The sequence below is a fragment of the Neovison vison genome, chromosome 10 (genome assembly GCF_020171115.1).
Source record: "Neovison vison isolate M4711 chromosome 10, ASM_NN_V1, whole genome shotgun sequence".
Classification (NCBI taxonomy): Eukaryota; Metazoa; Chordata; class Mammalia; order Carnivora; family Mustelidae; genus Neogale; species Neogale vison.
In genome coordinates, this window is record NC_058100.1 from 3,592,086 (window position 1) to 3,614,074 (window position 21,989).

A 21,989-nucleotide genomic window follows, 5' to 3' on the forward strand; every position below is an offset into this window, starting at 1 on the left:
GAAGACTCAAATAAATAAAATAACAATGAAAGAAGAGACATTTCAATCTATGCTTCAGAATCAGAAAGCATAATAAAGGACTATTATGAGCAACTATACAACTACAATTTGGATAATCTAGAAGATATGAATAAATTCCTAGAAACATACAATCCAAAATTCTCTCAGGAAGAAATAGAAAAATTGAAAAAATCATTACAAATAAGGGAGATTGGTAAGTCATCAAAGTTCCAAACAAGAAAAACCAAGGACCAGATGGTTTCATGGGTGAATTCTACCAAACACGCAAAGGAGAATTAACACCAACCCTTTTAAACTCTTAAAAAAAAAAAAAAAAAGAAGAAGAAGAAGAAGAGGAAGATTTTCAAACTCATACCATGAGGGTAACAATACCCTAACACCAAAGCCAAGGACAGCACAGCAATACCATAGGTCAATATCACTGATAAGCAAAATGCTGGGGAAAATGAATACAATGACACACTGAAATTATTTTTCTTTTATTATGCTCAGTTCATCACCATGTAGTACATCATTAATTTTTGATGTAGTGTTCAATGATTCATTATTTGCATAATACCCAGTGCTCATCACAACATGTGCCCTACTTTATAGCCTGCTCTTGGTTATCCCATTTCTTTACCCCCTTCTCCTCTTTAAGTCTCAGTGTGTTTCCTGGAGTCCAGTCTATCATGGTTTGTCTCCCTCTCTGATTTATTTCAGTTCAATTTTCCCTCCCCTCCTCTGTGGTCCTCCATCTATCCCTTATATTCCACATATGAGTGAAACCATATGATAATTATCTTTCTCTACTTGACTTATTTCACTTAGCATAATCCCCTCTAGTTCCATCCATGTCAGTGCAAATGGTGGGTATTCATCTTTTCTGATGGCTGAATCATATTCCATTGACTATATGTATCACATCTTCTTTACCCATTCTTCTGTTGAAGGAGATTTCAGCTCCTTCCAGAGTCTGGCTATTGTGGACATTGTTGCTATGAACATTGAACGTGCCCCTTCTTTTCACTATGACTGTATTTTTGGTGTAAATACCAAGTAGTGCAATTTCTGGGTTGTAGTGTAGCTCTATTTTTAACTTTTTGAGGAACCTCCTTACCATTTTCCAGAGTGGCTGTACCAGCTTTCATTCTCACCAACAGTGTAAGAGGGTTCTCCTTTCTCCACATCCTCACCAACATTTGCTGTTTCCTGTCTTGTTAATTTTTGCCTTTCTAATTGGTGTAAGGTGCTATCTCATTGTGGTTTTGATTTGTATTTTTCTTTTTTTTTTCTCCCAATTTATTTATTTTCAGAAAAACAGTATTCATTATTTTTTCACCACACCCAGTGCTCCATGCAAGCTGTGCCCTCTATAATACCCACCACCTGGTACCCCAACCTCCCACCCCCCCGCCACTTCAAACCCCTCAGACTGTTTTTCAGAGTCCATAGTCTCTCATGGTTCACCTCCCCTTCCAATTTACCCAAATTCCCTACTCCTCTCTAACGCCCCTTGTCCTCCATGCTATTGGTTATGGAACAAAAGCGAAAATAAACTTCTGGGACTTCATCAAAATCAAAAGCTTCTGCACAGCAAAGGAAACAGTCAAAAAAACAAAGAGGCAACCCACGGAATGGGAGAAGATATTTGCAAATGACAGTACAGACAAAAGGTTGATATCCAGGATCTATAATGAACTCCTCAAACTCAACCCACACGAAACAGACAAACACATCAAAAAATGGGCAGAAGATATGAACAGACACTTCTCCAATGAAGACATACAAATGGCTATCAGACACATGAAAAAATGCTCATCATCATTAGCCCTCAGGGAGATTCAAATTAAAACCACATTGAGATATCACATTACACCAGTTAGAATGGCCAAAATTAACAAAACAGGAAACAACATGTGTTGGAGAGGATGTGGAGAAAGGGGAACCCTCTTCCACTGTTGGTGGGAATGCAAGTTGGTGCAGCCTCTTTGGAGAACAGTGTGGAGATTCCTCAAGAAATTAAAAATAGAGCTTCCCTACGACCCTGCAATTGCACTCCTGGGTATTTACCCCAAAGATACAGATGTCGTGAAAAGAAGGGCCATCTGTACCCCAATGTTTATAGCAGCAATGGCCACAGTCGCCAAACTATGGAAAGAACCAAGATGCCCTTCAACGGATGAATGGATAAGGAAGATGTGGTCCATATACACTATGGAGTATTATGCCTCCATCAGAAAGGACGAATATCCAACTTCTGTAGCAACATGGCCGGGACTGGAAGAGAGTATGCTGAGTGAAATCAGTCAAGCAGAGAGAGTTGATTTGTATTTTTCTGATGGCTAGTGATACTGAACATTTTTTCAGGTATCTGTTAGCCATTTGTATCTTTAGAGAAGTGTCTGTTCATGTTTTCTGCCCATTTCTTGACTGGATTGTTTGTTTTAGGAGTGTTGAGTTTTATAAGTTCTTTATAGATTTTGGATACTAGCCTTTTATATGAAATGTCATCTACAAATATCTTCTCCCATTCTGTGGATTGCCTCTTAGTTTTGGTGACTGTTTCCTTTGCTGTGCCAAAGCTTTTTATTTTGATGAAGTCCCGAAAATTCACTCTTGCTTTTGTTTCCCTTGCATTTAAAGATGTGTCTTGAAAGAAATTGCTTTGGCCAATGTTGAAGAGGTTACTGCCTATGTTCTCCTTCATGATTTTGATGGATTTGTGTCTCACATTGAGGTCTTTCATCATTTTGAGTTTATCTTTCTGTATGGTAGAAGAGAGTGGTCTAGTTTCAGTCTTCTGTATACAGCTGTTCAATTTTCCCAGCACAATTTGTTGAAGAGATTGTCTTTCTCCACTGGATGTTATTTCCTGCTTTGTCAAAGATTAATTGACCATAGAGTTGAGGGTTCATTTCTGGGCTCTCTATTCTGTTCCATTGATCTATGTGTCTGTTTTTGTGCCAATGCCATGTTGTCTTGATGATCACAGATTTGTAATGTAGCTTGAAGTCAGGCATTATGAAACCCCCAGTTTTAGCTTTCTTTTTCAACTTTACCCTGAAAATTCAGGTTTTCTTCTGGTTCCATACAAATTTAAGATTGCTTGTTTCAGCTCTGTGAAAAATGTCAATGTTATTTTGACAGTGATTGCATTGAAAGTATAGATATCTTAGGACAGCATAGCTTTTTAACAATGTTTATTCTTCTATTCCATGAGCATGGAATGTTTTTCCATCTCTTTATGTCTTCCACCATTTCTTTCATAATTGTTCTGCAATTTCTAGAGTATAGATCTTTTACCTCTTTGGTTAGGTTTATTCCTAGGTATCTTATGGTTTTTGGAGCTATTATAAATAGAATTGATTCCTTAATTTCTTTTTCTTCAGTTATATGGTGAGTGTATAGAAATGCAACTGATTTCTGTGCATTGATTTTGTATTCTGCCATGTTGCTGAATTGCTGTATGTGTTCTAATAACTTGGGGTGGAATCTTTTGGCTTTTCCACATAAAGTATCATGTCATGTGCAAAGAGAGAGAGTTTGACTTTTTCTTTGCCTGTTTAAATGCTTTTTATTTCTTTTGTTGTCTGATTTCTGGGGCTAGGACTTCCAGTACTTTGATGAACAATAATGGTGAGAGTGGGCATCCCTGTCACGTTCCTGATCTTAAGGGAAAAGCTCTCATTTTTTTTCCCCATTGAGAATGATATTTGCTGTGGGATTTTGATAGATGGCTCTTATGATATTGAGGTATGTTCCCTCTATCCCAGTACTTTGAAGAAATTTAATCAGGAAAGTATGTTGTATTCTGTCAAATGCTTTTTCTGCATCAATTGAGAGAATTATATGATTCTTTTCTTTTCTTTTTTTAGTGTGCTCTATAATGTTGGTTGATTTGCAAATGTTGAACTACCCTTGCATCCCAAGAATACATCTCACCTGGGCAAGATGAATAATCCTTTTAAAGTATTGTCGGATCCTGTTGGCTAGATTCTGACACGCTAAAATTATTATATATTATGATCAAGTGAGACTTATCCATGAGATTCAAGGACAGATCAACATATCAACATCAATAAATGTGGTAGAACAGAGTAAAAAAAAGTGAGAAAAAATCACAATCAGAAAAAAAATACAGAAGGAACATTTGACAAAGTTCCATTTCCATTCATGATTAAAACTCTTAACAAATAGGGTATAAAAGTATTTGTGTAAACCAAAATATTATTCTGCCATGAGAAAGGAGATTCTCCCATTTCTGACAACAGGATGAATCTGGGGTAAATTGTGTTGAGTGAAAAAAGACACACACACACACACACACACACACCCCACATAATGATGTGGTGATCATTGATCATTGTGGTGATCATTGATGATGATAATCATGATGTTATCTGAAAAAGTCAAATTCATAAAAGCAGAGACTAAGTTGGTGACAGCCAATTTAGGGGACTGAAGGAAGGGGAAATGCAGTGATGACACTCAGGAGTAACAAGGGAAACAAATGTTGGTTACAAAGTTTGGATAAGTCCCAGAGGTTTAATGTATAGCATGGCAACTATAGTTAATAAGTCTGTATTATAAACTTCAAATTTGTTGAGGTTGTTGATCACAAGTGTTCTTCCCTCACACACAGATCATAACTAGGTGATATGATATAAATAAATAAATAGTCATATTGTCGTAATCATTTCATAATACATACATATATCAAACATCATGTTATAGGTCTTAAATATGTACAATATTGCAAAGTTGGAAAACATTTCAAAATAAAAGATGAAAATAAATTAAAAATTTTAAAGAGAGGAAAAATGTATTGGCTCTGTCATCAGGAAAGTCAATATCTTTAGATGGAAAACAAGTGATATGTAGACTCTGGAACTAAAAACCTAAAAGCTTAGAATAAATGTACCTTTCAAAAGTCTGCATATTCACTGAAAGATTTAGCTGTGTTCCTCCTGCTAAAGGATACTCACAAAACAATCTGTCTGTAACTTACACATCTATAAGCTGAATTTAAATTTTTATATCAAGGACATGTTTTCAGAAAAGTAAAACCAACACTGTAGCAATCACCAAAAAAAAAAAAAAGGAACAATTACTCTAGCTAGTGTAACAAGACCCTTTCTGCCTGCAGATCACCTGTACAGTAGAACAAAGTAGACTGAAATGGCCAAAGGCAAACCTCAATTTCCAGTTTTGTGTTTCCTGTCAGAGGCAACACTCTTGAGAAATAATGCCTCTGAACTGTAAAACTCAACCTTGTATGTGTCAGTCATTCAGGGTGTAATGGAAGGAGTGGTGTCCAACTCCTCTCCCACTGATTCCCAGACTCACACATGTTTGCTGCTGGGGAGTGGGCACAGCACCTTGCTTGGAAGATGGAGTAGACTCACAGGGCTCAATGAGGAATGGTCAAACACTCAGTGCTCCTACTGAGCCTTCAGGAAGAAATGTCTTTATTCTACCAGGACACCTCCTTTGAGTGGTGAGGTCCAAAGAAGGAGCCCTTTTCCCAGTATTATTCGCTAAACAATCATGGCTTTCTTCCTGACATGTGAGGTCATTTCTGTTGCCAAAAATGCACAGATGCATTTCTGAGCTCTCCTCTCTGTCTGTCTGTACTATTTATCTCTCTTTGCTCCCACAGCGTGCTCTTTGTTACTCCTGAGCCACCTTATTCCTGGGAAGAGTGAGCCTCGGTATGACCCATCTTTTTCAAAATTGTCTTATTCTTCCATGTAGACTTCAGAAATGTGACTATCGGTTGCCTTCATGATTCATGCTGGGATTTGAACTGGATTTATACTCATTTTGGACTTGCTTGGATAAAAGGGAGAAATTTATGTTTAGTTACTCTACTAAAAATGCATTTGTAGGCAGCAAGCAATTGAATGATAGAGCTCACTAGACTGAGGATGCGTGTTAAAATTCAGGTTTTGTCAGAGTATCCCAAGGTCCCTAATGAGAATGTCTTTGGACAAGAACCTGAGAAGATGAATTTGTAATTAAGCCCTCCTTTGACTCCATTGTAGACTCAGGCTAATTATGCTGCTGGCTCCTTCTCCCCAGGTTCCACAGAAAATACTACCTTTGAGAACATGGTGTCATTAATTCTTCAAAATAGACTTGATATCTAATTAACCCCAAGACAACATCTCCAGTAGTAGAGTCTCAAGAGTCCAACAATCAAGGACATGCTTCTAATAACCACACTGCATGCTGGTCACCAGAGCTTCTACAGACAGTGAGTTTGACCCAGGGTCCTGATGGGTGGCAGAGGCTTGCTCTATTGATGGAGATGAGAGCTTCTATTCAGGGTAGATTCACTCTCTTCTGGTGTCATTTCTTCAGTTTCCAATCTTTGGCTTAGAATCTACTTGTCAAGGGTCCCAGACACTGAAGAGCTCCTTCTGTCTGGACTGAAAGGAGGAGAGTGATGTAGGTGCTGATAGGTCAACAGGAATATCGATGTAGCCTTGGGCTCTGGGCGGTGTGAACCCGAGTGATGGGTAGAGCTTGTGAACATCAAGCTCCTCAAGGATCACCGAGGGCAGTTTCCATAAGTGAGAAGGAGAATCAGGGGCTACTTTTAACTCGAGGTCCGAGATTGATTAGGTGTGCTCCCTAGTAGAGTTCCATGAATTTTCACAATGATCAGACTAGGTCAGTTTGGTTCCCAGCTAGATTTTCTTTTCTCTTCTTTGTGACTGGTTGACTCAGGGATTGAAAGAAACGGATCCTGAATCGCCACTTCTCTCTCTGCCGTGTACTCATGGAAGTCTCTTTTTAGCTATAACTGAAATCTGATGCTCAGACTCCATTTTAATAGGATAAGTTCAGGTTTTTTGTGTTTATTGAAGAAGATAAAAATTTTACTTCTTTGCTCTCTGTTGCTGTCTATGTAATTTCTCTTGGTTTATTGATTGATGTTTTCCTTAAGAAAACATCTGGGTATCTCTGGGGTGCCTGGGTAGCTCAGTGGGTTAAAGCCTCTGCCTTCAGCTCAGGTCATGATCTCAGGGTCCTGGGATCAAGCCCCGCATCGGGCTCTCTGCTCAGTGGGAAGCCTGCTTCCTCCTCTCTCTGCCTGCCTTTCTGCCTACTTGTGATCTCTCTCTCTGTCAAATAAATAAATAAAATATTTTTTAAAAAATCTGGGTATCTCAAAAGTTTTGAATTTGAAAAACATGTAGATTTGCCCCCTTTTGGAGGTACCCAGGACCCTCGTATGCCAAGATACTATTTAAATCCAGATTATATAATATCTCAGTGGGGTATCTAAGGAATGAGAAAAATAGGATATGCAAATGTAATGTCCTAGGATTGTAACCTGAATGTTATACATAGGTTCTCAAATATAAGGGCACTTCAGGGATCATCATTTAGAGAATCTAGGACTCCCTGAGTTGAAAAGACTTTTGGGGTCTAAACTCTCACCCTAAGCAAAACTCCTTCTGCAAGGTAGTGTTCAAGGAACTTCTGCTTAAGTACTTTTCTGTGCCTCTGGTCAATTTATAACACTTGTTGCTTACCCTAGCCCCTTAGTTTTAAAGTAAGGTGATGGAATTTCCTTACTTTATGTGTGTCTTAAATGAAGTGTCTTGGTCAAAGTTACTCAAAGCTGCTTAACATAGAGTTCTTCTCATGTCTCACAGAGGGATCTTTTTCTTGACTTTTATAGCTTGTGGGTATTTGGCTGGAAGATCTTTTCATTTCTCTGCTCTTGTATCTTTCTATTCAGGGTACAGATTTATCAGACTGTAGTGGTCTCTGATGTTTTCTGGAGCAGATGTGCGCTGCTTCCCCAGATGGACTGTGTTTCTGGATTCCCATATATCACAAAAGGGCAAATATATCAATAACACAATCCATTTAGATGGTGGGGTAAATTTAATAGTATGTAAGAAAAATGTCCACATAACTGAAATCAGCTGTTTCATGGGTCTGAGTGACAAATCATTTACACAGTAGTTCTGGATTTTGGTTGGTACAGGTACTCCTTCAGAATCGAGAGAATTTCAGCCTCTGTGGCTTAATCCATATGATATACTCAGTGGAGTTAGGATATGGTGGGAATTGAACGTGCATTAGGTGAATGGAAACTCAGAAAAATATTTGGAAAGTGCCAAGACAAGGACAAGCAATGTGTATAAATATAGATTTGCCTCTCTGTCTTGAAATACAGAAATCCCTTTGTCCTGGTGAGGGTGTATGTATGCACACTGTCTCGTTGAATTTCTTCTTTCTAAATATAGAAAACATACAGCTATTGTACACATATATATTTATATAATGGGGATAGACATGGTAAACACGTACTTTATATTTAACAAAACTATCTTGACAGTTACGGAATGACAAATCCCTGTTATTTGTTAAAGAGCTTTCATACCAGTCAATGTGAGTATCCCTTTATTAACTTCAAATAAGTGAATAATTTTATCTATTTAAGTTTAGGACCAGTCTCTAGCAAGTAAGAAAGAATGAAAATTTATTATCCCAAGTTCTAGGGATAAATAGGAGTTTATCATCATTTACCTGAGAATCTAGAAATCTAGCATTTACTATTGTCTAGAAGAACCCCAAACCTCAAATTCTGGTAGCAGATGCAAATGATTCCTCAACAGAAATTGATGCATAAGTATATAAATATATCAAAAAGTGTAAATAAAAACTAGATGCATCTGATAAATAGAGGCCAGGTGATTTTGCTTACAGGGAACACTTTCTTTACTTCCTACTTTCAGACAATTGGGAAATACACCCATGAAAATGATCTGATATTAGTTACCTTATATCTGATATTAGTTATGAGATATATCTTATATATTGGATAGATCTTATATCTGATATTAGTTACCTTAAAAACAATCCTTTCTAACAGCTTGCAGACTGTGTTTAGAAGCAGAATATTCAAAAATTATCTTATATTGCTGATATAATAATCGTGTTGGCATAACAGTATATAAAAACATAAAGTCTGTTGATGGCTGCATCAAAAGAAATGAAATCTTGCCATTTGCGACAACATGGATGGAACTAGAGCGTATCGTGCTTAGTGAAATAAGTCAAGCGGAGAAAGACAACTATCATATGATCTCCCTGATATGAGGAAGTGGTGATACAACATGGGGGCTTAAGTGGGTAGGAGAAGAATCCATGAAACAAGATGGGATAGGGAGGGAGACAAACCATAAGTGACTCTTAATCTCACGAAACAAACTGTGGGTTGCTGGGGGGAGGGGGGTTGGGAGAAGGGGGGTGGGGCTATGGACATTGGGGAGGGTATGTGCTTTTGGGTAAATTGGAAGGGGAGGTGAACCATGAGAGACTATGGACTCTGAAAAACAATCTGAGGGGTTTGAAGTGGCAGGGGGGTGGGAGGTTGGGGTACCAGGTGGTGGGTATTATAGAGGGCACGGCTTGCATGGAGCACTGGGTGTGGTGAAAAAATAATGAATACTGTTTTTCTGAAAATAAATAAACTGGAAAAAACAAAACAAAACAAAACAAAACAAAAACATAAAGTCTGATTTATGGCACAGCACAGGTACCTGGAAAACTGACCAATTGTCCCATTCTTTCTCATGTTCCTTGACAAGCTCTGAGCCATTTTTGGAAAACTGTTCTCTGAGTTTTTATGAAGCACGGAAAATGGAAAAAGGGAGATGAACTACAAAGACCACAAGTAATGAATCTCTTTCTACCATCCTGGTGACTCTTCTTTTCCTAGAATAGGGGGCATTTTTTTTTAAACCAGTATTGTCTTCTGTTCCACTCTTGACAGGATCCCAGCGTGGAGCCTCCAGGAATGTGCTAATTACTCATTAGTCAGTCTGTCAGAAATAACACCAAAGCTGTTTTTTTTCCCTTATTGTTTCGGTTATTGCCATAGATTGGTGTAATAAATAATTGACGTAAGTATACAATCTTCTTACCACATACCCTAGCATGTAAGAAGTCATCCACAAACACAATTCTCTGCACACATTTGCTGGGGAATCTTCCTCCCCCTTCCCATTTTATGGTTGGACAAACTGGGGTTCACATGCTGTGTACAAACTCAACTCATTCCTTCATTCCATGACCTGATCATGCTCAGATTGCTAAAATTAAACACGTTTCTTCACTTTTGGAGAGCTAGTTTTCTGGGGGTGATAGGGAGCAAGAAATGCCTAAGTAAGATACAAGTAAAACCAGTGAGACAGATCCTTAATCCTTGGCTAGAGAGAAACCATGTCTTAGTCTCAGAGAAGTCTCCTAAGTGGCTGTCCAATCCTCTGTTGGATATTTAGCCTTAATTCTTTTCTTGGCAGACCTTTTCAAGGGGGAATGAAGGACTTGCTCACCTACAGAGTTTGTGCTGATTTTCCCACACATTTCTACTGTCCTTCCTGGATCCTGGCCTCTGTCACTGTCCCTGACTCTCCTCTTTGGAGGCACTCTGCATGGAGTGGGGCAATGAGACCCTGGTGAGGGAGTTCGTCTTCCTTGGCTTCTCTTCTCTGGCTGGGCTGCAGCGGTTGCTCTTCATAGCCTTCCTGCCCCTCTACCTGTTCACCCTGGGCACCAATGCCATCATCATTTCCACCATCGTTCTGGACAGAGCCCTTCACACCCCCATGTACTTCTTCCTTGCTGTCCTCTCCTGCTCTGAGACATGCTACACATTCGTCATTGTACCCAAGATGCTGGTAGACCTACTGGCCCAGAAGAAGAACATCTCCTTCCTGGGTTGTGCCATCCAGATGTTCACCTTCCTCTTCCTTGGCTGTTCTCACTCCTTCCTACTGGCAGCCATGGGTTATGACCGCTACGTGGCCATCTGTAACCCTCTGCGCTACACGGAGCTCATGGGACCCCGGGTGTGTGTGGGACTAGTGGGCGCTGCCTGTGCCTGTGGCTTTACTATTGCACAGATTGTCACCTCCCTAGTATTTCATTTGCCCTTCCGTTCCTCCAACCAGCTCCATCATTTCTTCTGTGACATCGCCCCTGTCCTCAAGGTGGCATCCCACCACTCCCGCCTCAGTCAGTTGGTCATTTTCATGATTGGTGTATTCGTCTTGGTCATTCCCCTGCTACTTATCTTGGTCTCTTACATCCGCATCATTTCTGCCATTTTGAAGATCCCATCCTCCACCGGCAGGTACAAGGCCTTCTCCACCTGTGCCTCCCATCTCATTGTGGTAACGGTGCATTATGGCTGTGCCTCTTTCATCTACTTAAGGCCCAAGTCCAGCTACTCGTCAAGTCAGGACACCCTCATATCTGTGTCCTACACCATCCTCACTCCACTGTTCAATCCGATGATTTACAGTCTGAGGAATAAGGAGTTCAAGTCAGCCCTTCGAAGGGTAATGGGCCAGATTTCATATCCTATTCACTAAATTAATTCATTAAAATTTTATTTTAACTATTCAGTGAATTATGTGCCTTTTATTTTATCAACTGTATGCCTATATCAATTTCCAACTTCAGAGTTTAGTTATTTTATCTTTCAACTTGTCATAAATTTTTACTAATATTTCAATAATTTTTCACAGTTTCACTTATTCATTTGAGAGAGAGAGGAGAAGCAGAGGGAGAAGGACAGGCAGACTCCATCCTGAGCCTGGAGTCTGACATGGGGCTTGACCCCACAAACCTGAGATCATTACCTAATCTGAGACGAAGAGTCAGGCACTCAACTGACTGAGCACCGCAGTTCCCTGATATTTTGATAATTTGGAGGAAGTATTCCAATTGTTTCTTTTCTAATATCTTTAATTGTGTTTTTGTTACAAGTAAATATTTCACTTTATGCAGTCAAATTGTTGATTATTATGACTCCAAATTTGTCATCATCTTTAAGCTTCATTTTCAATTTTTTCATTCAGTTGTATTATTTTTTTCTAAACATTTAAGTTTTTTGCATTATATTGACATATCCACAAGATTTTTTAACACTATGCAAGTTAAAAATTCAAATGGGTTTTTCTCTGTATCTTGAAGAAGTTGTTATTGTATGGTGGGTTGAGATCATCCATGTTTGAAGATTTGTTGAGATTCTGTGAAATTATGCAGGCACAGTATCTTTTCTGAGGCATGACCCTGTGGTAATTTACTTCTTCTAAGAAAAATGACCCCTATAGCCACTTTTCTTTTTAGTGGATCATATATGGAATTTAGTGTTCTACAAAATTATTCATTTCATCTAAATTCTCAAAATTCTTCATAAAATTTGTACAAAATATTCTGAGATTTGAAAATTTCTTAGAAATGATTATTTCCTGGTCCATTTTGTACTATGTACATTTGTGTTTACTTTTTTTTTTCCCTTGGGTTATATAGTGGTAATTTGTTTTGTCTACTGTTGTCAAAGAACTTAATATACATGTGGATGAACAGATACATTTCAGTGTTTTTTCCCCATACCACTGTTTTTAATTTTGTTTGTATTATTCAACTGTTGTTATTTGTATTATTTGTATTTATTTGTGTTTTATTTGTATTATTTTTTGCTTTGAATTTTACTTTAATTTGTTGTTCATTTAAGTTTCTGATGCTTTCTATGTACTTCCATTTTTAAAATCATATGCATATACATATGTGTTATTAATATATGTAATATATATATAACTAAGTCATGAAATTTCCTCTCATCTCTGTTTTAAATTTAATCCACATATTCTGCTACATGGAGTGTAATTTATATTATTTCCTGGAACTCATTTCACTTTGGTTTGTATTTCCTTTTGACTCACAATTGTTTCATAGTTTTTAAAATTCTCAGGTAGAAAAGCCTTTTTTATCTATTAGTCATTGGATAGTTTATCACACTGTCATTGGGAATATTGTTTGTATTCTTGCCACTTTATGATCTTGGTTGAAATTTTTATTGAGACTCAATACACAGCCAAAATTCATACATACTTCACGTGCCTTGATAAGAATATGTGTACTCCTTCATTAGAACACCAATTCCAATAGATACTTCTCTGATATACTTCACTATTCATTGCTTAGCCCTATGAACTTCTTAGAGATATTTTTCTTCCTGCTCTGTTTATGAAAGTTATCCATTATTAGTGTGTCTCCTTGTAAACATCTTACACCTTCTCTCTTATAAAGATTGCACCTGCGTTTTTGGAGAGGGGATGTAAAATTCATGTCTATTATGATTTCATTGTGAATTATAGTTATTAACATTAAAAAAGTATTTTTTGTTACTGTCTTTTGTTGTTCATTAATACTCCTGGTCTGAATATTAAACTGTCAAGTATCCAGATTCCTCCCTTGTTTAGTTTGTGATTCATGGGCATAATTTCCCATCTCCATATTTTTAGTCCTTCTCTATCATTTCTCTCAGTTCCTACCATTTGTCCTATTTCCAGCCCAAGTGTCTGGACTCACTGGGAGAGGGAATAATACTCAATCTGAAAACAGGAGGACATTCTACCAAAGGAGACATCTAAGCTAAAACCTTCCTCCACCAGGGAACCCCCATATTTTTCTCCATGACCTAAATTTATTTGTTTATTTGTTTATTGAGCAAATACTAATCATGTTCACAGTATATTCTAGGAACGAGTACGTTTCCCATGAGTCTGAAACACTTATGCTGCCTCTGCCTTTCTGGTAGTCTGTCCTTTGTTTGTCCCTTTCTTCCCCTCCCACAGATGTCAAAAATGAGACTGCAAAATTTACATTTTCCTCCAACCTGAGAATGAAAATTTAGAGTCATTAGGTAGGGAAACTCAAACTCCATTGATGTTTGTTTTAACGGTGGTGCCCAGAAAATGTTCAGCTTCCTAGTAAGTCCCCAGAGAATTTTGAAGAGGAAACCAACTAATGGCCATGGTGTATTAAAAACAGCCTTCTCTTTGACCAACAAATTCTCTTAGTGTATTACTATCATTCCACCTGCTAATTGGGAAAATTATGGACAAGCACTGGGCACCATGCGGTAATTAGCTCCCTGTGGAGGAGGGGATCTCAATTACCAAGAAGGCATTCAGGCCATGCCAGTGCAGAAAGGAAAAATGCCCTTGGTGACGCTCATTGAGGCATGAGCTAAACCACCCATGGAGAAGAGGCACAGGTGATACTTTCTGTGGAGTCGTACAGTTTCCTTATATTGGTTCAGACGGTTGATGGAAAACCAGAGAAGAACTCTAGCACATTATGACGGGGAAGACAATTTTGCAAGTTTCACCTAGAAAACCTCATGGAAGATTCAAGGAAGTGTCTGAGAATGAAGAGGCCGGCATGTCACCGGGCACTAGCATTGATTTGAAGGACTGCAAAATTTTTATTTAAGGACTTTGATTAGTCTTGGAAGAATAGTGACAATCTCATCATTTCTTGTATGTCCAAATTTAAATCGAGTTTTCTCATGAGCCAGTGACTTACTTTCCCCTCCTGATCAGTAATGTGAAATGTGATAAAATGTCAGAAAAGACAACTGGATGGTGAAAACTGTGAGGCTAGAGATGGAGGTCAAGAAGAAGGCAGGGCCACAGACTCAGGTTGATTGTTTCATAGGACGGGTATAGCACTAGATTTAGAAAGAAAGGAAGTGTTGGGCACCTCGGTGGCTCAGTAATTTAAGTCTCTGACTCTTGATTTTGGCTTATGTCATGATTCAAAGTTGTGGAATTGAATCCTGGGTTAGGGTCCCCACCTACTAGGGAGTCTGCTTAAGATTCTCTCTCACTCTCTCTCTCTCTCTCTTCCCCTCCCCCTTTAAAAAAAATAAAAATTAAACAGAAAGGAAGAAAATGAAATTTATAAGGAACATGGAATGACAGAGAACATAAGCAGTGTTCTCACTTAGGAGAACGTGGTCGTGCCCAGGGAGCCCATCTGCTATAAAAGGAATTAATTGGGATCCTTATTAATTTATTAATGGGCTATTGAATGTATTTATTCATCAAGCACTTATAATTTAAATATTGGTTAAGTTTTGAGGATACATAGGAAATAAGGTATGGTCTTTGTTCCTGAGTTTTTCAAGTGTCCCGGGAAGAAAATCAGGAAAACATAATTTGGACATAGCAGGTTGAGTATTTTGATAAAGACACAAGAAACAATCTTGAAATATACTAAATGTTAAATATGGTAGAAACAACAGAATCTCCCTGTACAGATTAGGTAAAGTTCAATAACTGGTGTCTTAAAAAAAAAAAAATGTGACCGATATGTGAGCGCCAGATGAAGGCCAGAGAGTATTAGAAACTGAGAATTCCTTCTCCTTGCTCTGTCTCTCTCTTTCTCTCTCTCTCCCTCTCTGTGTTTGTCTCTCTCCCTCTCTCTTTTCTCTCTCTCCCCCTTTGTCTCTCTTTCTCTCCTTTGCCCTTCCTCCCTCCCTCTCTTTTTCTCCCTCTGTATGTCTCTCTCTCTGTCTCTTTGTCTCTCACACATGCCATCTATCAGCATAAAGTCTTAAAAGATAAAACATAAGAAAACTGAAAGTATTTCAGTTAATTCCCATGTGATGGAGATTTAGAGGAGGAAGTTGTAAAGGGAATCGGGGGTGAAGAATTAGCTGTCTTTTTTTTTTCACTTTATTTATTTTCAGAAAAACATTATTCATTATTTTTTCACCACACCCAGTGCTCCATGCAAGCCGTGCCGGGACTCCTGGGTGGCTTAGTTGGTTAAGCTGTCTTTTTAACCAGCTTAAGAAACTGGTTTCACTTGCACTGATGAGATCATTGAGCAAGGTAATGAGAAATCAGTTCACTTTTCCACTTGTTAAGAAGACAATTAAATTACCCAATTTTCCTTTTTATTTATTCCCCCCTCCTTATTTTCCCTAAGCTTTTCTCTGAATCTGTAGATTCTTCCCTTCCAAGCTCTTCTATTCACCAAATATTTTATGCAGCATCCTCAGCCAGGTTAAGAAAAGACAAAAGTTTTTGATGGTTTTTTGGGGGGGCGGTTATTGTTTTTAATAGGGAATTTATTTTCAAATTTCAATGCCTTCATCAGTTCCAAGAATGATTCTGAAAAAGTAGCTGATGTCTTGTGAGTGCTGTGGGGGAGGGTCACAACGTGGTCACCCAGTAACATGACCTTTCTTTCTTTCCACAGAAACCCCAACCCTCCCTGGGTGACAGGTCACTGCTCTTTCTGGAGATGGTCCTATGAAAGAGCAAACTCAAAGGATGGGGACCGGGACACTGGGAAGTTAAAGATGGCATCTCAGGAAGAGCACCAGAGGAGACTTTGTTCAGGTCAAGACCATGGTGTGTGTTTCTTACTTACAAGGTCCACAGATGGGCAATTCAATGAAACCAAAGTAGGAATGAAAGCTCCTGATTTTGTTCCATTTTAAAATTTTTTACACTTTTGTTTAAGCAAAAGAGCAAACAATGATAGCACTTTTGTTATTTGCAATGGCCTTTAAGACTAACAAAGTGCTATTTGTTAAATTAAAATTGAAAAGTTTTGCTAGTTGAGATAATGCCAGAGACCACATGATAATTGGAAAAGCAGTAATTTTTAATGACTCTTTTGTCTCTGCATTTAGAAAATGGCACTGGAGATATATATATATATTTTTCTATCCTAAAATGTTAAAGCAGAAGGTTAATATTATATCTCAAATAAATATTAAAGGAACAAGTTTGGAAAACCCCCAAAATCAAACCTCCTGGGTATTCTGAAATAATTTAGAAAGAACCCTGTGATTATGGGCCATTTATTTTTTCAGCAAGCTTTCAAGAACCAGTGTGTACTAGACACTGAATGTCTGGTTATTGAAACGTTGAGAAGTCAAAGACAACCACATAATGTTAGTGACAGCTGAGGTCATAGCAGCGGCTAAGGAAGCCAAAAGAAAGTGATAATAAGGTACAATGAAGAAGTTGTAGGAAGGAGTCAATGTGTACCTGTTACTTTGAGTAATTTAATTTAAATTTAAAGAAAGACACATTAAAAGAAGAAAAAAACAGCAACTGCAAACAAAGCTTGGATGATTTCCAGATTAGAAGGTAGGACAAAAAATGACATGGTTCTTCAAAGTTTCCCAACACTCAAGCATGTGTGGAAGAATACGTAGTGGCAGTTATGTGTGCAAAGTTATATTTGGGGAAATATGAGACACACACTATGATTGCTTTAAGTTTGCAGATAATTAAGGGTCATTTAGCTTTGTTAACAGGGTTAAGATTTGTCCTGTAAGAAGACAACTCTGAGGGCACAAAGGAGAATGCCTTAGAGTAGAACAAAATACAATCCAGCCAGTCTGTCAGTCACGCCCTTGGAATAGTCCAGACAAGAACTAACTTCTTACAGAAGAGGAAATGATCCTAAAAGTATTGCAGATCAAAAATAGATTGAGGATGAGAAAAATCATGTGTTTAAAGATGTCTCAGGAATTTACGTGATGGGGAGGATTTTGGATTCTTCACAAGAATCCTTGTGAAGGAATATATCTGGAGAAGGGTTGGGAGAGGACAAGAATGATCTCGATTAAAATACATATAATCTATCACTAGGAGCAATAACTTAGCAGAAACATTAGGGAAAGTATGTGAGCCTGCCTACTCAGCAGTTCAGAGACGGATCCTGGGAAAGACGGTCTGTTGAGTCTCCAAGACCAGTGAATCCAGGATAAGACATGAAACCCAATGGGCAACCAGCTAATGAGGAATCTAAACTGAATTTTCCAGCCATGGGTTTTCTGCAAGAGAAATCAGGCTTACTGTCCTACAAGGGTGGGCAGGGGAATCATCAAACTAGTTCTAACACAGAGGGAGTAGTTCTAAACCAAATTAACCTTTCATGAACGACTGCATGGAAATGGGGTCAACGGTCAGTAAAGAAAAGGAGCTGTACTCTTCAGAAGCCAGCGGCACAAAGACAGATCAAGATGTTTCCCTAGATGACGAATGTATTAAAAGCAGGTAAGAAGCATACCCTCGGACACTGGTGCTATTGCTTATGGAATATATGTATCAGCAATATGGATAAAACTATGATCATGGAAAATCAAAATTAACATAAGGTTTCTTTTGAATCTTAGATTACCAAATAATTAAGTGGAGAGAACATAAGTCTGCAAGAGTGGAGTGGGGGGGGAGGAAAGGACTGGTTTTATGTCAACAAATACTGTGCCTTCATGGGAACACTAACCCCAGACTCACTGATAAAATCACTGGCAGAGAAACAGCACTGTGGATACATATTAATTTAGGAAAATTTTTGGTTAATTAATAATGCTTTTTTTCTCTTTATTTCCCATTCACACCAGACTGGTGCTGGCTATGTTATGAAGGATAAGTCTCTCTGATTCCGCCATCCCAGGGGTCCCTGGACCTGATCACACTGACTTTGTTCTGCAGCATCCCCTCCATGGCCAATTCTTCCCAGGTCACTGAGTTCCTTCTGCTGGGTTTCTCTAGCTTTGGTGACTTGCAGCCTGTCCTCTTTGTGCTTTTTCTCTGCCTCTATTTGATCATCCTGAATGGAAACTTCACCATCATCTCTGTCATCCACCTGGACCGCAGCCTTCACACACCCATGTACTTTTTTCTCTGTGTCCTTTCAACCTCTGAAGTCTTCTACACAATTGTTATCCTGCCCAAGATGCTTATCAACCTGCTCTCTGTCCTCAGGACACTCTCCTTCACGGGCTGTGCCACACAGATGTTCTTTTTCCTCGGTTTTGCTGTCACCAATTGCCTGCTTCTGGGAGTTATGGGTTATGACCGCTACACTGCCATCTGCCAGCCTTTGCGCTACCCCGTTCTCATGAACTGGAGGGTGTGTGGACAGCTGGCAGCAAGCTGTATTGTTAGTGGCTTCCTAATATCTCTGGTGGTAACAACTTTGGTCTTCAGCCTCCCTTTCTGTGGCCCCAACAAAGTCAACCACTACTTTTGTGACATCTCACCAGTTATCCGTCTTGCCTGTGCTGAAACCTATATCCATGAGCTGGTCATCTTCATCTGCGGAGTCTTGGTGCTTCTTGTACCCTTGATCTTCATCTGTATTTCTTACGGCTTCATTGTCCATACCATCCTGAAGATCCCATCTGCTGAGGGCAAACGGAAAGCCTTCTCCACCTGTGCCTCCCATCTTATTGTGGTCATTGTCCATTACGGATGTGCTTCTTCTGTCTATCTCCGGCCCTCAGCCAAATATTCATCAGGCGAAGACAGGCTGGTGACAGTGACCTATACTATCATTACCCCACTGTTGAACCCTATGGTATACAGCCTTAGGAACAAAGATGTACAGCTGGCTATTCGGAAAATGATTGGGAAGACTGGGGTTTCTCTTAAGACTTGATAGAATGTTTTCATTGGTGTACATGCATTTTGGCCAAGTGTGTCCCTACATGTTTAGTCCATAACAGTTTCTGGTAATATCTGTAATATCCATGTAAGTATGTGGCCTCAGACAAGTTGTTTGATGTTTCAGGGTCTAAACCTTCTCTTCTTAAAGCAGGCATGGTAATACGTTCCTCTCAAGGTTCTTGTAAAGATTCAAGGAGATAGCACAGCGTCGGTCCCTAGAGGTTAGCTCTCCTCCTCATGACTTATAGTTCTCAAAAGTCTCTTAAAAACCTTTATCTCTTGCTCTTTCTTTGGCTTGTTTGTCCCAAAGCTCTGATGGTTCTCTTCGTTTAAGGTTATGTCCAGCTTAAAAGGAGGTGCTTGAGTCTGAAGCTGACTTAGACGTTGGGGCATGACATGATGGGGAAATCATTTACTGCACTAGGAATTAGAAGGTTTCAGCCCAACACTGGTTAAGCCATGATGTTAAGAAAGCCACAACTGGGGGCGCCTGGGTGGCTCAGTAGGTTGAGCCGCTGCCTTCGGCTCGGGTCATGATCTCAGGGTCCTGGGATCGAGTCCCGCATTGGGCTCTCTGCTCAGCGGGGAGCCTGCTTCCCTCTCTCTCTCTCTCTCTGCCTGCCTCTCCATCTACTTGTGATGTCTCTCTGTCAAAAAAAAAAAAAAAAAGCCACAACTGCTCTCTGAATCTGAATTTCAAAATATGGAAAATAAAGATAGTATAATTTTCTTTTTCTAATTCCCAGGGATTTTGTTTGTATCTAATGGATAAGATGAAAGAAAGCACGTGCAAAATGTACAGCAGCACAGAGCAGAAGCTCTAATTAACAAAGGTTTGGGGCATCTTGGCAAGGATCTTTTCTTCTTCCACTTCTCTGAAAATGGTATTTCTAGGTGCTTTTTCTGACTACCCCTCTGAACCACTTGCTACACAGCATAGAAGATACCCTACATAAATGAGTGGAAAAAATAAGAAGGAGAGGTCTCCATGGCATTCCACATTAAATTTGTTAAGGAGAGGGAGATACCCAATGACTCTGATGGCCATCTTGTCCCACATGTCCCCTGTACAGAGGGTCGTTCCACAGTACCTCCCAGGGAACCTGTCCTGTGCTGAGCCGGTACCTGATGCTTTCCCCTTGTTGCAGTGGACACTTGCCTTTCTACAATTTTCACGTTTTCTGTCTTTCATGTCATATACTGACTCCAATCTCGACTCACAGATGTTTGAGGTGATTATGACAATTAGGACTTTACCCATTACCTATAGGACCTGAATTTCAGACACTCTGTCTTCTGTTGTACGGTCGTCTGGACACACCACAGCATATCGATATTCTCTTTGAAGCCTCATGACTCAAACTGAAGTTCATGTTTCATACGTGACTCCATTTCCAGGTGAAATGTAACTGCACTCTCTTGTTAAATTTATTTAGATTTTCAAATTCAAGTGTATAATCATCAATAATGCTCTCAAATTTTAAAGTGATTACCTCTCTTTCTATTTTTATCTCCCATTTTTCAGGCTTCGGATTGAGGCTTTTTATATTATTTTCACTCTTAGTCATTAAATAATTAAGGCACTTAAAGCACTAAATATCTTTGTAAGCACAGCATGGGCCATTTCCATTAATTCATTCTGTCCTTTTTTATTTCCTTCCTAACATGTTTGCAATTGTCACTTATTGCCCAAATATTTTTTAGGAACAGATATTTATTTATGATAGATATTTCCTTGCTAATATTTAAATAACTTCTGTTATTTATTTATTGTGTGTGTGTGTTAGTGACAGAATGTGACTGGTACAAGTTCTATTTTTAGAATTCATGCATTTTAATGTTTTCCCAATAAAATACATTTATTTAGATTAAAATAATATCATAGTATGGATATCTTCTGGATTTTGTAATTAAGCCATCTTAGTATGCAAGATCATGATCTGTTTTGCTTGTACATGTCATTGTTTCATTGTGCTCATTTCAAGTACTTCACAATTATATTTCTAGGAATAACGACTTGTGAATTTTGTTACGAAATCTATCTTTTAAAGTTAAGTAAACTTTTTGGGATTCCACAGATGCATTTTATTCTGAAACCCACTAACATAGTAAACAAACACAAAAGCTCTCATCAAGAAGCAAATAGGAGAGGATAAGACACAGGAAGGATAGAAAAAAATATAAAGGGAAAAGAAAAATGATTCTAAGCAGAAGGGACAAAGCTGAAAGGTGGGAAACCTGCACAAGGTGGGAAGCCCACCGAAAACAAACCGGGTCCCAGCACAGAACTGTGTCTGGACATCCTCCTCACACTCGAGCCTGCCCAGGGTGGTGGAAATGAGCAAGATTGGTTAGTGTCTCAGGGAGGAGCCCAGCTTCTCAATCGGTACTGCTCAGATCACCTGCAGGAAGGACCGATTTCTTTTCTTTTCTTTTCTTTGCCCATTTCCCCACAAGCCAATACTTCAGTAAAACACAATAAAAATGCTAAGTGAAATAAGTCAGTCAGAGAAAGACAAATACCATATGATCTCACTCATGTGGAATTTAAGAAAGAAAACAGACGAACGTGAGAAGGGGGAAAAGAGAAAGAGGAGAGAGGGAAACAAGCCGTCAGAGACTGCCAAGGATGGAGAACAACCTGAGGGTTGACAGAGGGGAGGGGAGTGGGGGTGGGCTAGATGG

General features: G+C 39.0%; 2 protein-coding genes across 2 annotated transcripts; both read left to right on the top strand.

Moving 5' to 3' along the window:
* Window positions 1-10,463: 10,463 nt before the first annotated feature.
* Window positions 10,464-11,405, top strand: LOC122918041 (olfactory receptor 10K1-like). Its single transcript, XM_044266198.1, has one exon. The coding sequence runs from the start codon at window positions 10,464-10,466 to the stop codon at window positions 11,403-11,405; it is 942 nt and encodes a 313-aa protein (XP_044122133.1).
* Window positions 11,406-18,357: 6,952 nt separating this feature from the next.
* On the top strand, window positions 18,358-19,296 carry LOC122918042 (olfactory receptor 10R2-like). Its single transcript, XM_044266199.1, has one exon. It carries the CDS (start codon window positions 18,358-18,360, stop codon window positions 19,294-19,296), a length of 939 nt encoding a protein of 312 aa, XP_044122134.1.
* Window positions 19,297-21,989: the final 2,693 nt, after the last annotated feature.